The 14058-nt window shown below is 38.3% G+C and overlaps 1 protein-coding gene across 1 annotated transcript; it reads left to right on the plus strand.

Annotated features, from left to right (window-relative positions):
• The first annotated feature begins 533 nt into the window (after window positions 1–533).
• Window positions 534–8996, plus strand: LOC113498822. Its single transcript, XM_026878964.1, has 2 exons — window positions 534–1598; window positions 8868–8996. The coding sequence occupies exons 1-2, from the start codon at window positions 534–536 to the stop codon at window positions 8994–8996; spliced, it is 1194 nt and encodes a 397-aa protein (XP_026734765.1).
• Window positions 8997–14058: the final 5062 nt, after the last annotated feature.

Raw genomic sequence — 14058 nt, forward strand, 5'->3', positions numbered from 1 at the left:
AGGAAAGTTAAATAACCATGAATTCAACAATACAGGATCCGCAGTTGTATTGAACACCATCATTAGTCAAAACATTGTGCTTACCTAACAAAGGCTTGACTTTTCAGCTCGTCGGAGGTTATAAAAGCTTTCGTTACAAAGGGAACGTACAAATTATTTTCCATAGTTCTGATTTGAAATACGAAACACTTGTGTTATTAGTGTCAAGGATGTTTTCTATTTTTTTAGTAAACTCTATTTGAAAATACGACCAAGACAATAATAATAATAATAAAAATAATAAAAAAAAAAAAAAAACTTCGTGTCAACCGTCAATCATCTATTTTTTCTGAATATTTTTATTTTCGAACTTCTTTACGATAATTATACAATAAACAATATTTTTATAATAGTATATAGTAAAAGTGCACATATAAAACTCAAGAAACCATATTAAAATAAAAAAGTAAATAAAAATGAAAATCCGATGTACGATGACATATGTCATCACTATAAAATATGTAATTTACGACTCAGAAAACAAGAATAGATAAATGTTGACACGAAGAAGAGCAGCACGCCTTCCATCCCCGGGCTCGTCGCCGAGCTCCGCCTCGCAGCTGCCGCCGGGCCGAGGTCCAGCGCCGGCAGTTGCAGTCGCGTCGAGCTCCAGCGACGAGTACTACTCCCCGCCGACGTCGCCAACACCTGTACGTCGGCCGGGGAGGCGCCGGCCGCCGAGCAGCTTGGCGCCCTCAGGCCAACCGGCCTCGAACAGGGCTCCCGCTCCCGGTGGTGTAGTGCAGCGCATGAAGTGGACTCGACCCATGAACGAGAATGTCATGCGCGCCTACTATGGGGCGACAGGGGGAGGAACTAACCTCACTGCGTACCGTGCCAGAATGCTCTCTCTGTTTCGGGCCCTTGAACCGGACGTCGACGTATCGGCACAACGTTTGTCGGATCAAGTGCGAGTTATCCAACGTTATCACAGGTTGGATGACGCGACGCTTGATCGATTGCGCTCTGAAGTGCAGACTAGCCCTGTCGTCGTTACCCCGTCAATAGCGGAAGCGCCAGCTGCAAGCGCGCTGCCTGCCAACCCTGCTGACGGGGGAGATGATGACGGTGCTATAACTGTAAGTACCCAGTGCAGTGATCATATAAGGAGTACATTGGAACAGGCGGTTCTGGAGTATCGGTCAACACCCCGGGACCAGAGACCGCGACTACCTCGCTTGCCCATGCACAACCGAAACAAGGCGCTAATGGGTGTCCTGGATTCGCTGCTATCCAGTTATTTTGGGAACAGCGAAGACCTCGGTGACACGCACTCGCTTCTGTACTGTGCGGCTGTTGCGGCGTGTCGTGTAGCTGGTGTTACCTTTCGAGATAACACAGCTGCACGGCCTAAGCAAGCGGCACCAGCCTGGCAGTGCAGGATTGAGAAGCGTGTTGCTGAGGCCAGGACACTCATAGCCAAACTTGATGCGTTTCGGGGCGGAAACACTCGCCCTAGGGTCATGCGTTTTGTAAAGCGGGCGTTTGCTGGGACTAATATTAGCCCCAGCGAATACACCGCCCGAGTTACAGAACGCATTGACTTTTTTAAGCAAAAGGTGTGTGCCTGGGCAAGCCGTATTCGACGGTACAAGACTCGGGTGGACCGATTTCACCAGAACCGTATGTTCCAAAGAGACCAAAGATGGGTGTACAGATCTTGGGAGCAACCTGCGTCGGAGGAGGGTGCCGGACGCCTGCCGGATGATGTCGCTACAAATTTGTTTTGGCGCAGCATCTGGTCGGCGCCTGTAACCCACTCTGAGGGGGATTGGATACGTGATGTTGAGCAATCGTGTGAACGAATAGAAGAAATGGGGGCTATTGATATTAGTCCCCAAGACGTAGCCAATGCAGTCCGTCCGTTGGCCAATTGGAAAGCCCCGGGCCCGGATGGACTGCATAACTTCTGGTTGAAATGGCTACCAAGTTCACATGGTTGCTTAGCATCCCAATTCCAATCTGCCGTAGACTCGGGCGTGCTCCCACAGTTCTTCACTACTGGTTCCACCCATCTGCTCCACAAAACAGGTAGTACCACGGACCCCAAAAATTATAGACCCATTACATGTTTACCCACCATCTACAAACTGCTTACATCCATTCTGAGAGAAAAGATTAATGACCATATTGAACGGTTTTCTATCATGTCTGCCTCTCAGAATGGATGTAGGAATGGGTCACGTGGTACTAAGGAGCTACTCCTTATTGATATGACTATTTGCCAACAAGTTCGCCGCTCCAAAAAGGGTGTGTCGACATGTTGGATAGATTATAAGAAGGCCTATGATTCGGTGCCACATGCATGGCTCATGAGGGTGCTAGAGTTGTATAAAATCAATACAACTCTACGCACTTTTTTGAAGTCATGTATGGGGCAATGGACTACGGTGCTTCACTATCCAGGATGTCGGGATATCCAAAAGAGCGGTCAACTTATTAGGATTGAGCGGGGAATATTTCAAGGTGACAGTTTGAGTCCCCTGTGGTTCTGTTTAGCCTTGAATCCTCTTAGCACTCTGCTTGAGAATTCAAGGCTGGGCTATTCGTTGCGGAGAGGAAGCCAGGTAATCTCCCACTTGTTGTACATGGATGACCTGAAATTGTTTGCTTCCAACAAGTTGCAACTGATGAAGTTACTGAAGATTACTGAAAGCTTCAGTAATTCCATCAGAATGGAATTTGGTGTTGACAAATGTGCAGTCATGCATGTAAAACGAGGTGGGATTGTAGAATCCCAGGGCATACAGCTCTCGGATTCTATAAACCTTAGGTCCCTCTCCTCAACGGAAACCTACAAATACTTGGGTATGTCAGAGGCGTTAGGCATTAATGTCGCTGATATGAAACAATCGTTACAGACACGTTTCTTTGGCCGCCTGAATAAGGTACTAAAAAGTTCCTTATCGGGCGGTAACAAGGTGCGTGCCTTTAATGGTTGGGTCATGCCAGTGATAATGTACTCCTTTGGCATACTCAAGTGGACACAGACCGAACTGGACGCCTTGGATAGAAGAGTCCGCACACTGCTCACCGCAAATCGAATGCACCACCCGCGATCATCGGTAATGAGGTTATATATCCCGCGAAAGTGTGGGGGTCGTGGCTTCCTAAGTGCCAAGACCCTCCATAATCGCGAGGTATGTAACCTCAGGGAGTATTTCCTCCGAGTGGACGTGGGGATGCACCGAGATGTGGTGGCTGTGGATAAGGGCTTCACTCCGCTCTCTCTAGGTAAAGAGAACTGGCACAAACCTATCGTATTAAGCGTCAAAGACCGCAAAGATGTATGGCAAAGCAAGGAGCTACACGGACGCTATTATCGGACCCTTCACGGGGCCGATGTAGATTTCTTAGCGTCCGTGGCCTGGCTACGCTTCGGAGATCTCTTTGGAGAAACCGAAGGGTTTGTATGTGCAATTATGGATGAAGTTATCATGACGAATAACTACCGAAAATATATAATTAAGGATGGTACAGTTGACATCTGTCGGGCATGTCACTGTCCCGGTGAATCCTTGAGACATATAGTTTCGGGATGTTCTCGTCTTGCTAACGGTGAATACTTGCACAGACATAACCAAGTGGCCAGGATTATCCATCAGCAGCTTGCTCTGAAATACAAACTTGTGGAATCTGAGGTGCCGTACTATAAGTATGTGCCCGACCCAGTTCTCGAAAGTGGTCATATCACACTGTACTGGGATCGATCTATCATCACTGACAGGACTATTGTTGCCAATAAGCCTGATATAGTGGTGATCGATCGATCAGAGCGTCGGACAATGATTGTTGATATCACTATCCCCCATGACGAGAACCTCGTGAAAGCAGAAAAAGAAAAACAATTGAAATATTTGGATTTAGCTCACGAGGTTGTCGACTTGTGGGAGGTGGACTCGGCAATCATTGTCCCGATAGTCGTAAGTGCCAATGGCTTAATAGCCAAGAGCCTCGATCAACATCTTCGGAGGCTCTCGTTGGGCGTCTGGGTCAAGGGTTTGATTCAGAAAGCGGTACTTCTGGACACGGCGCGCATCGTGAGGAGGTTCCTCTCTCTGGAGCCCTGACCACCGGCAGCTTGGGCCCTGTACCCGTTGCCGGTTGGACACTATTTTTTATATTTTTAAATGTATGTTGTTTTTTATATATATTTAAAAATGTAATTTATATGTATTTTAATGAAATAAAGGAAATAATAATAATCATACTCCACAACTTACACACAACGCCATCTAGCCTCAAACTAAGCATAGCTTGTATTATGAGTACTAGACAACTGATAAACATACTTATATATTTCTAAATACATACTCGTACATAATATAGATAAATTACACCCAGACACAGAACAAATGATCGTGCTCATCACACAAACATTTGCCCTGGGTGGGAATCGAACCCACGACCTCCGATTTAGCAGTCAGGGTCACTAACCACTAGACCAACAGGCCAGTCAACAATGTTAAATTATATGCATCGTCGATCGAAACGTTTCAAATGTACGGATATTCCTACATATTATTGTAGTGACGTGACTTTGACTTTTCAGTTCAATAAATGTGGGTGAGTCGTCAGCGTTAGCATTCGGAGAAATGTATCTCGTTTACAAGCATATGTGTATTGTTTCCAATAGTCTAAATGTAAGCTATTGATTACTGTGTCTATTGAGATTTTGACATTTCATTTAGGCGTTACACAAACATATAAATATTTAAACATTTTTCTGACTTTTTATTCCCACGTATACACTCACTTTCTTGTTTGTTTGTCGTTCCGGTTTGAATCAACTCAATTTTGATACACTTACCGATAAGCTAGCAGACTGAAATTTTCAGGGTAGCTTCAAACCCGATGACAATGCAATTTACAACTATAAAAACGGCTGGGCCGACTTTTATAAAATTTGAATCAAGTGACCATTAAAATCGTGGGTTATTAGATTTTTTAAATCTTTAACTTTATTTTCATAAATTAGCGTAATGACTTTTATGTAATTCTGATAGTAGAATTATTCAGTAAGTCCTTATTTCTAAGTCAACAAATCATATTAAAAACTTCGAGTTCTGATAAGAAAACGCTCGCGAACCATTTCCATTTGTAAGGTTATTCGTTCACATTATTTATTCACGCATGAGTCTCATATCTCCGCGTAGCAACAGCCGCGTGACCTCATTACCTCCTGACGACTCGGTGAGTGGTCCAAAGTAAAAAGTTATACAAGACCAAACGTCCCAAATTGCCATTTAAAAGTAACCCTCACTTTGGCTTAAAATAATATCGGAATTACGAAAGTTAGGTAAAGAGGGACCTTTTAAAAAGTGTATTTAATTCAAAAGGTTTTGTCTTGCTCTTAATATACGATTGTTTTGTAATATTTTTAGCAAAATATTATATTTTAATTAAGCCCAGTAAAAGCTGTCTAAAAGCTCATTTTCAGGAAGTTAATCGTTTTAAAAAGCTGCCAAAACACTAATTAAATTGATAGCATCCGGAAGACATCGAAGCAGCGTTGTAAAGATACGTCGTAGCATTTACGTTAAATATTTCATTTAATCTCTGTAAAGTAACATAGGCCTGAAACATTAATCCCAGTACAGGTGGCGAAAAAAACTCGTGTCGCAAATTACAACGTTCTCATTAGAGGAAATGGGAGATACTGAGAAACCGAACAAGCGGTAATGGATGTTGTATACGAGAGAAACACATGTGCGTATGTCAGGAGCATTGGATACACCAACTGCTTAATGAGTATGTGTGTAGTGTATCCTGAAACTTGTTTACTTACATCACTCATAACCATTATATGGAAAATAAAATTATGTGTTTGTTTTTAAAAAGTTATCTACGAAAAGGTTTTTGTGTCGACGGATTTGATCAGAAAAATATTGCCCCACAATGTATCTCTGCCAACGAATTCGGGGACCGTAATATACGCAGGAATTTAAATCTCGCAATTGCTATTGTTATCTGAGATTACAACACTTAATCAAAATGATTTAGGCCCGGCTCGGCAGTAAAACCTATTTGTTGGTTCAAATGTTGTTTGGGTCAACCTCTCCTGATGTACCCAATTTCAACTGAGTTTGCAATACGTGGATAGGTACGTAAAGTGGTAGTTTAGCATAATCACATGACGAAGCAACTTACTAATGTTTCAAATTGCATTTAATAATATGGACCCATCCATTCGAATTTTATTTATAATCTAAAAAAAATATGAATTTGAATACCAATTATTTTGTTTACTAGCTGTTGCCCGCGACTTCGTCCACGTGGTTAGAAGATATAAGTTAAGATTTATACCTGCCCTGCTTTTTCCACATTTTCCATTATACCTTCGCTCCTATTAGTCGCCGCGTGATTGTATAGCCTAAAACCTTCCTCGATGAATGGTCTATTCAATACAAAAATATTTTTTCAATTGGAACCTGTACTTCCTGAGATTAGCTCGTTCAAACAAACAAACAAACTCTTTAGCTTTATATATTTAAATTTGACTTTGAATAATTAATGAGCGGTCAATCACAGCAAATACAGATTATCCAAGCATAATATGATTCTGCAAAACTACGAATTTAGCGTCCCTCTGTTTATTATATTTAGGTCAGCTTCCCTCGAGTTTCGGATAGCCTGGGATTTGAGGAGAATGTCGTAGTGCCACGGTTTGTTGACTGTGTGCTTGTGGCCAAGAATACAAGCAAACGTGACGGGAAGTGATTGTTTCAGCTCAAGCCTTAAGCTTAAAGTATGTACTCGAGCAAAGCAAGGATATAGAACTAGATTGTGTTAGTGTGGAATTGGATGACAGCGAAATTTTATTTAAAAAAACGCCTTTCAAAAATTTGGTAGAGTCAGTTTTTCTACCTACCCCTTTAAACAACGGAGTGTGTCTTTTAATGTTCTCTGACCTTATTATTACAACGACTACTTAGGTTAAAACATACTTTTTACTTCCAAAGCTAATTTTTGTAAAGCCAAGAACAGTAATTACTCCAAAAATTTTGATAATAAACCTTAAAACTTTAGGCTAAGTTTTTATTTTAGGGCTCAGAAAAATTAACCTTAGTATAAAGTTTTGCCAAGCGATCTAGTTAATTTCGTTTTATGCTACCTAATAACGGTAGCTTCGTCAAAGTATCTTGTTAAATTAACTGTTTCATCTTTCTTCAAGTAACAATAGAGTTTTCTTTGAGAGTTTACCAGAATCGTTTTATGTTTAAGAGGATGCCCCTGGATGGTTACAAATAATGTTAGAGAATATTTTTGAATATACTGTTGTCACCAACATCGCTTGGGTAGAGACTGCGAAGTAAAAAAAAACTGCACAGATAACGTCGTGGTTGAGGTTACCTCGCCAAATTCAGCGTGCATATCGATCCCCAATTAGAGCAAACGGATCGTGTTCCGCGAATGCTTGTGCTGATTCTGGATGTCTGTGCATGTTACTAGAATCCTTGTGAAACACCCGTGAAACAAGACTTAGATTGCTTAAAAATGACTGATACATTCTAAAAATTACATGAACCGCATAAAAGAAATCCTTGAATCTTTAACTCACACTGCAATTTTTTTACACAAGTTTTAAATTAAGTGAATTCCTTTTTCACAGATCATGACTACCACCCCTATTTTGTCATCTTGTTGATTTTCAATTATCAGCTCCTAAGAAAATAAGGGTTTATGTAATAAACGGTGTTCCCAGCTTCACTCTCAGCCTGTGTCACGCAGTTTTGTAAGTAGCCTCTTAAAGCCCATTTATAAAGAACCCCTTCAGGGGTGTGCCATTTTGCCGAGTTTTATGGCCTTCGGAGCAAAAAATTGAGTAATTAGGGCAGGGAACCCGGAAATATTTTAAGTATCTTGAAATAACTATGAATGAGAAGACTTTGCTTTTGAAACAACAACGTTTTAGTGGAAAAAGAAAAATAATTGATAATTTTTTACATACTCAGTATACTCAAAACATTTTGTTGGACAGCATGTCATTTTTTTTTAAATGCTATTTTAAACTGTGCTTACTTTTATGAGCTTAACTGTTTCACGTAATATTCCTTTAATATATTTATTTGATAGGTAATATTGTTGCCAAAATTTGTACCTCTTTAAAAACGCTTTCTCTTAATTCAAGTAGTTCAAGTGTTGTGAGACTCGTATTTCCGCCAGTTTACATAAAAGCTAAACTTCAGTTATTTATTCCCGTTAAAATCCCGAAACAACAGTTTAATTCTATTTGCCACAGTAATTGGGAATTCCTAATTAAAACATTAGTGTACCTCGGGGAAAACGACGAAATTTTTGGGTTAAATACGATTTAAAATCGTAATTTTGGGTTAATTACTTTTCAGTACCCAATTTATGTTTCCAAACTGATTATACGTGACTGATGGACCAGAATTTAAAGTACAGACTTCAATGCTCTGCGCAACTTGATCAATCAAGAAGTTAAAAGTCAAATCAATATGTTCTTGTAGCATTGACATGAGAGAATTACTTTTTATTTTTTTTACTTTGAAAAAAAAAAACATTCTACGCTTTTCCTAGCAACAGGACTCATTAATGCAGGAGACAACGCCGTTCCCCAGTAACAAAAATTTTTTACCATCTAAAGATTCTAGAATAATCCGATCTATTATTATCTTTAGAAATTAACGTCTTAAAATTCGGGTGACTAACATTGCCTTCTGCACAAAAGAAATAAATTGTGTGAAAAGTTAACATAGTACTGTACTATTAAGGAATTTGATATGATTTGATGAATATATACGTAATTTAGAAAATAATTGTCTTCGCAGTTAATATCGGCATTATATAAATGTAAGATTTAGGAGCGCGAGCGCAGCGATGCGTTGGCGCAGATATCAGCTGTCGACCTTGGAGCAGTCGATGACCGGCACTCTTGTGACGTATTCCTCGCTCCCCGCAAACCGCACCTCAGGAACTGGCGAGTCGTGTGATTCATAACAACATTTAGTGCATTTTTAAATGCGTAATTTAACTTCATCCAATATTTCTTATAGCAAAAAGTTCCGGCTACAAAACAAAAAAAGAGGAAGATACGGTCGATTCTTTTACATCGAAAGCCTTCGAGGTCGTTAAATAAAAATAGGGCAGACAAGAAAAGGCCCAAGTGGCTTTATAAATACGTTCCGTAACAAAATATTTAAGTAAGTTAAGGGTCAATGTTCTAAGGTAAAACGAGAACCTTTTATAAAAGGATTCGAAAATAGACTTGTTTGCAGAATTGGATGATAGTCAATTGCGGGAAAGAATGAAGTTTATAATATGTTTAGAAATGTGTAGTTTTGGCAAATGAGCTCGATTTTATTTAATTTGTTAATTTCAACGTTTATATATATTTTTTGAGATTCTGTGTTATTTATTACGTAAATGTTTGATATATGTATATTTAAAGAATACGAACTCAACGAGGAAGAAACCGAATTCAGAGACTAAAATTGTCCTCGGAGTCTTTCCACTAATTGCAACACTAAATATAAGATCCCCAAGTACCTCAAGCCTGGTCTTTTACAAATGGCCGGCAAATCCCTGCGTAGGCTGTTCTTATTTCGTCGGTAGGATCAGTAATCGATTCTAATCGAAAGTCCTCCATCTGTCAATCTTAATCATTGCTACCGAACTAATTATCTGACGCCTACCGGCCGAACCTTCGGAGAAATATCTCGGGATATTCCATCCCCTGTGTTTCTCAAGACCCCTGAATTAATATTGGAAGAGATAGTTTAATATTTGATTGATTTTATGGTAATGCTGATTGATGCTATTATACATCTTATTTATTCCAATATTTTCTTCTAAGTTTTCAGGTTTTCCGGCCTCAGCGAAAGTAATGTTTCAGTAGCAGGCAGTTGATTAAATAACGTTAGTAGCATTAAGCAAATCCTTTTTCAAAGAAGTAAATAATTATACTTACGACTATCAATCGAACCTATTTACCTAATATAATCCGTATCACAAAAAAATGTTATCGGTACAAAGAAAATATTATCAAAACCTAAGGGCACCAAATAAAATAATCCTCCCACAAAATTTTAGGTCTTACGTATAACACCAAAATATGTGACACATATTGCCTCAACCATCAAGGGTTACAAATAAATTGGATACTGTATTATTTCATTTTTTTGGGAAAATAATGAAACTAAAAAAAAATGGTCCTCATCTAAGTCCAAGCTTGTTTCAATGGAAATAGAAAACTGTTTGATAAATTGTCTATGAGAGTCTAGAAACAACATTTTTGGGAAGATAAATGATGCCAAAAAAATATAAAAATCTTGTGTGCCTATTTCTTCCACTAATCTATGATATTTAGTGAACGGCGTAGCTTTGGGCTACGCTTGCTACGATTTTGTAGCTAGATGAATTAATGGGTTCTACGAATATCAATGTGTTCTAAATTTGCCTTGCAAATGACGGTACGTTCGCTGGTAAGTACGTCATAATTAAGCTTACGTATTGTTTTAACCCTGCGCCTGCTTTTAACAGGCTCAAAATGATCTACAAACACAGATTTGGTACACGATCATTACGTAACTGTGATATTAATATCCTGCTAGCGATTGCTCTATACGGAATCAGATATGATAATTATGATCAATGGAATAGACCATTCAATATTCCAGTCGTCCACAAGGGACGCAATATTGAATAATATCAAAAGAGAATTTCCTTATGATATCGAACTATAAATAAGATATGGAATCAGCTTAGCTCCACATTCCCGAACACGTGCAGCTTTGAGGCCAGAAAGGAGTATTTGCTTAAAAAGGTCGGCACGTGTCATAACGAACTACCTTTCACATTCAGACATGTGTCTCAAGACTTACGAGTACTATCCAGACATAAAAATTTTCGTCATTATTATGGGCTTGAAATGAATGTACAAATAAACTATTTTTAAACTGTGCAGGATTTATATAACCACATTTTTTTAGAAAAAAAATATTAGAAAAAGAACCTGAAATCTTATAACGAAGTATTATTTTATTTACTAGCCGTATTTTTGGACCAAGTGTAATATTGAGGCTCAAGACTCATTTTTAGATAATTATTTCAACTCTATACCAACCTTTTTAGTGTAACCTAATTTGCGTGGATATGAGTTCGTTATACGGAGGTCACGCGAAATTTTACTTCATAGAAACATGAGGTTAAACCGTAAAATTCAACATCTCATCTTGAAAATAGACGTCCTATTTTCGTAACCTAAGGCTTGAAAGGTAAATACTTGAGGTCGATGCATCATACCGGCGAGATTTCCCGCGGGAGTCATCGCCCATTTTTTTAACTTATCTGAATACTTCGGTGAAAAGGAATGCTTTAAACATTCCTTTATCCTCGTAATTGAGTCTTTGTGAGAAATATAAAGGAGAAAATTAATATTTTAAATAGGCATGATAAGTACAAAGCTTATTTTTAAGCCTAGAATAAAATTGGCTGAGATAAGATGTGTTGAAGAATTATTTTAGGCACAGATTATAAAGGAGAATTTTGTTAGTTGGACGAATTCAGAAAAGCTTGAAGGCTAATAATTTATGCTGCTAGCTGTAAGACAAATTTTCTTCCTCCTTAATTGCAATACTGCCTGGCTTAGTAACAAGCTGTCCACTTAGTAAACGGATATGCCACACATTCTATTCGCAAACTTTCGGATGCTCAGCCAATCAAAGCACGAAATCCAACCAACCTGACACCTGAGGATGTTTCCCCAAAATGCCTCGTTAATTAACTCCTAACATGCAAAGCGACATCATTCCAGGGGACTACTACTGCTTTTAAAATATATTTTTTCACTTAGATATGAAAGAGATGCCGCTCTACATCCTGTAATATGCTGTCTCTCTTCTACAACTGCAACAGACTTATTTTAAGCGATGGTAGTCTCCCAGGTGTCTCCTTTGTTTCGACATTCACGGCTCAGAATTCGTTTAACATTTTTCGCACGTAATTTAGTATCCTTTGAAACAGTTCGTGACAAATAACACCACATTTTTCCCCATGAAAATGTACAGAGATAAAACATGAGCCAAATTGGGGCTTCTTGGTGTTGAAACAAACCTCGTTACACAGAATGTTTTGTTGTGTTTTATGTTTGGAGATTATTTTCTATTTTAGGTGATTCGTTTGAATTTCGGATGTTTTGTTTATTAGGGCCTACGAAAGTTTACTAATATTTTCATGTGACATTTTGTATGGACCAGAATGTATGACGTCGGTAATTTGTTACCAAGTTGCAAGAGTTGCAATTAATAAAGGCACACTTGGTAAATGAAATCTTCGAATACAGAGAAAACTTCAACTACAAATATATTTGTTCTTCAAGTCACTACTAACTAAGTAAAGAATTTTCATGTTGTTAATCAGCGGAGCACCTCAACTATAATTAAATTTTGGTCACTTTGGTACATCAGACCTCTTTACAAGGCCTATTTAGAGTTACCCACTTTAAATTTATATTCCCAAGTCTACTGGACTTAGGTAATTAGTTATTTGAGTTGAAGTTTCTTTGAGGGTCTGAATGGATTGGGTTTAAGTCTAAATTAAGGTTTTGCTGTTTCTAAAGTGACTGAAAACGGTTTTCAGGGTATTTACTTAAGAAAACTGTTGAGGATAGATAGGCAATTTAAACTTGAGGAGTTCCAAATAAAGACACCCTTTGTATGTTGTAGGCAACGCTAAAACAAACAGCCCTGTACCAACTAAGTTGAAAGGTCACGTTTTTTGTTTGACGCCGAAAATGTAAAATTTATCAACATTTCACATTCGCCCAAAAACCAAATGTATACCTTAGAAAAATACAAATCTCGGCCGCAAATGAATTTACTTAAATAAGTCCTGACACAGCTCCGAAATATAATTCAGCAGGCCATTTACATAAGAAGTTATAATGGACCTTAATTCCTGATGCAGCAAGGCTCGTTTTATCTTGACAGGGGTAATTAGTGCCAGGTTTGCTTGGGAGAAAATTTTTGTTCATTCAGGTTGAAATATGTAAAGTAATAAGTATTCACCGCCTTCACAATTAAGTCCACAGAAGTTTTTAAATGTAATTTTAGATTTTATGACTAAGATGGACATAAAATGGCCTACATTATACTAAAATGATAATAATATAGGTACTTTTAAACACGATATAAAATTTTCTAAAACCATTGAGGTTATTACGTAATAGAAGTCGGATAAATCAATGTGTCAATCAAAGGTATCGGATACCTCCATACCAAATTTCATCGAAATCGGTCTCATCGTTTAGGCCCAAAGATATCAAACACACTAATACGAAAACACTCGCATACTTTCACATTCATAATACTTGTACGAATACTTATATTTGCATTGTAAACTTAATGTATTCATAGTAAACACAATACATTTTGAACAATACTGCACTCAATATAGTTGTCTAGCAACAATGTTACTGCACAATGTAACTAAGCTTACTAATGGTAAACATCGGCAAACCACCGGGGCACGATTATATTCCCTAGCTTGTCAATGTTCACAGTAATTGGTGTATTGTAAAGGTTTTACTGCGATACTGCACGCGAAATAATCGATGCACGCTTTTACTTGCTCAATGCATTTTAAAAGATAACTACATGCTGTCATGGAAAACGTTTCGGGATTGATTATTTTTGAGGCGAACGAAAGCCATATTTACTAATAGAATAGTATTGATATGTATATAGTTTGACTATTGACGCGTTCATTGTCCATATCTACAAGATTTGTTGTTTTGTTCTGCAAAATAAGTCAAATTGACGTTGAATTTTGAATGAGTTTATCATGGGATAACACCTTAACATACCAATAATGTCAAATCTGGATATTTCCTGAAAATTTCCTGAAGATTTTATTTAACGCCTTGGTACTCAAAAGTAACTTAACATTTCGATTCATGTACATACAGTATGAGCTTAAAAACTCTTGAACCAAAACTAACAAAACTATTTACCTAGTTCCATACTCTTATTAAATCCAAGCAACAAACCATTTCTT

Source organism: Trichoplusia ni, chromosome 11, assembly GCF_003590095.1.
Source record: "Trichoplusia ni isolate ovarian cell line Hi5 chromosome 11, tn1, whole genome shotgun sequence".
Lineage (NCBI taxonomy): Eukaryota > Metazoa > Arthropoda > Insecta > Lepidoptera > Noctuidae > Trichoplusia > Trichoplusia ni.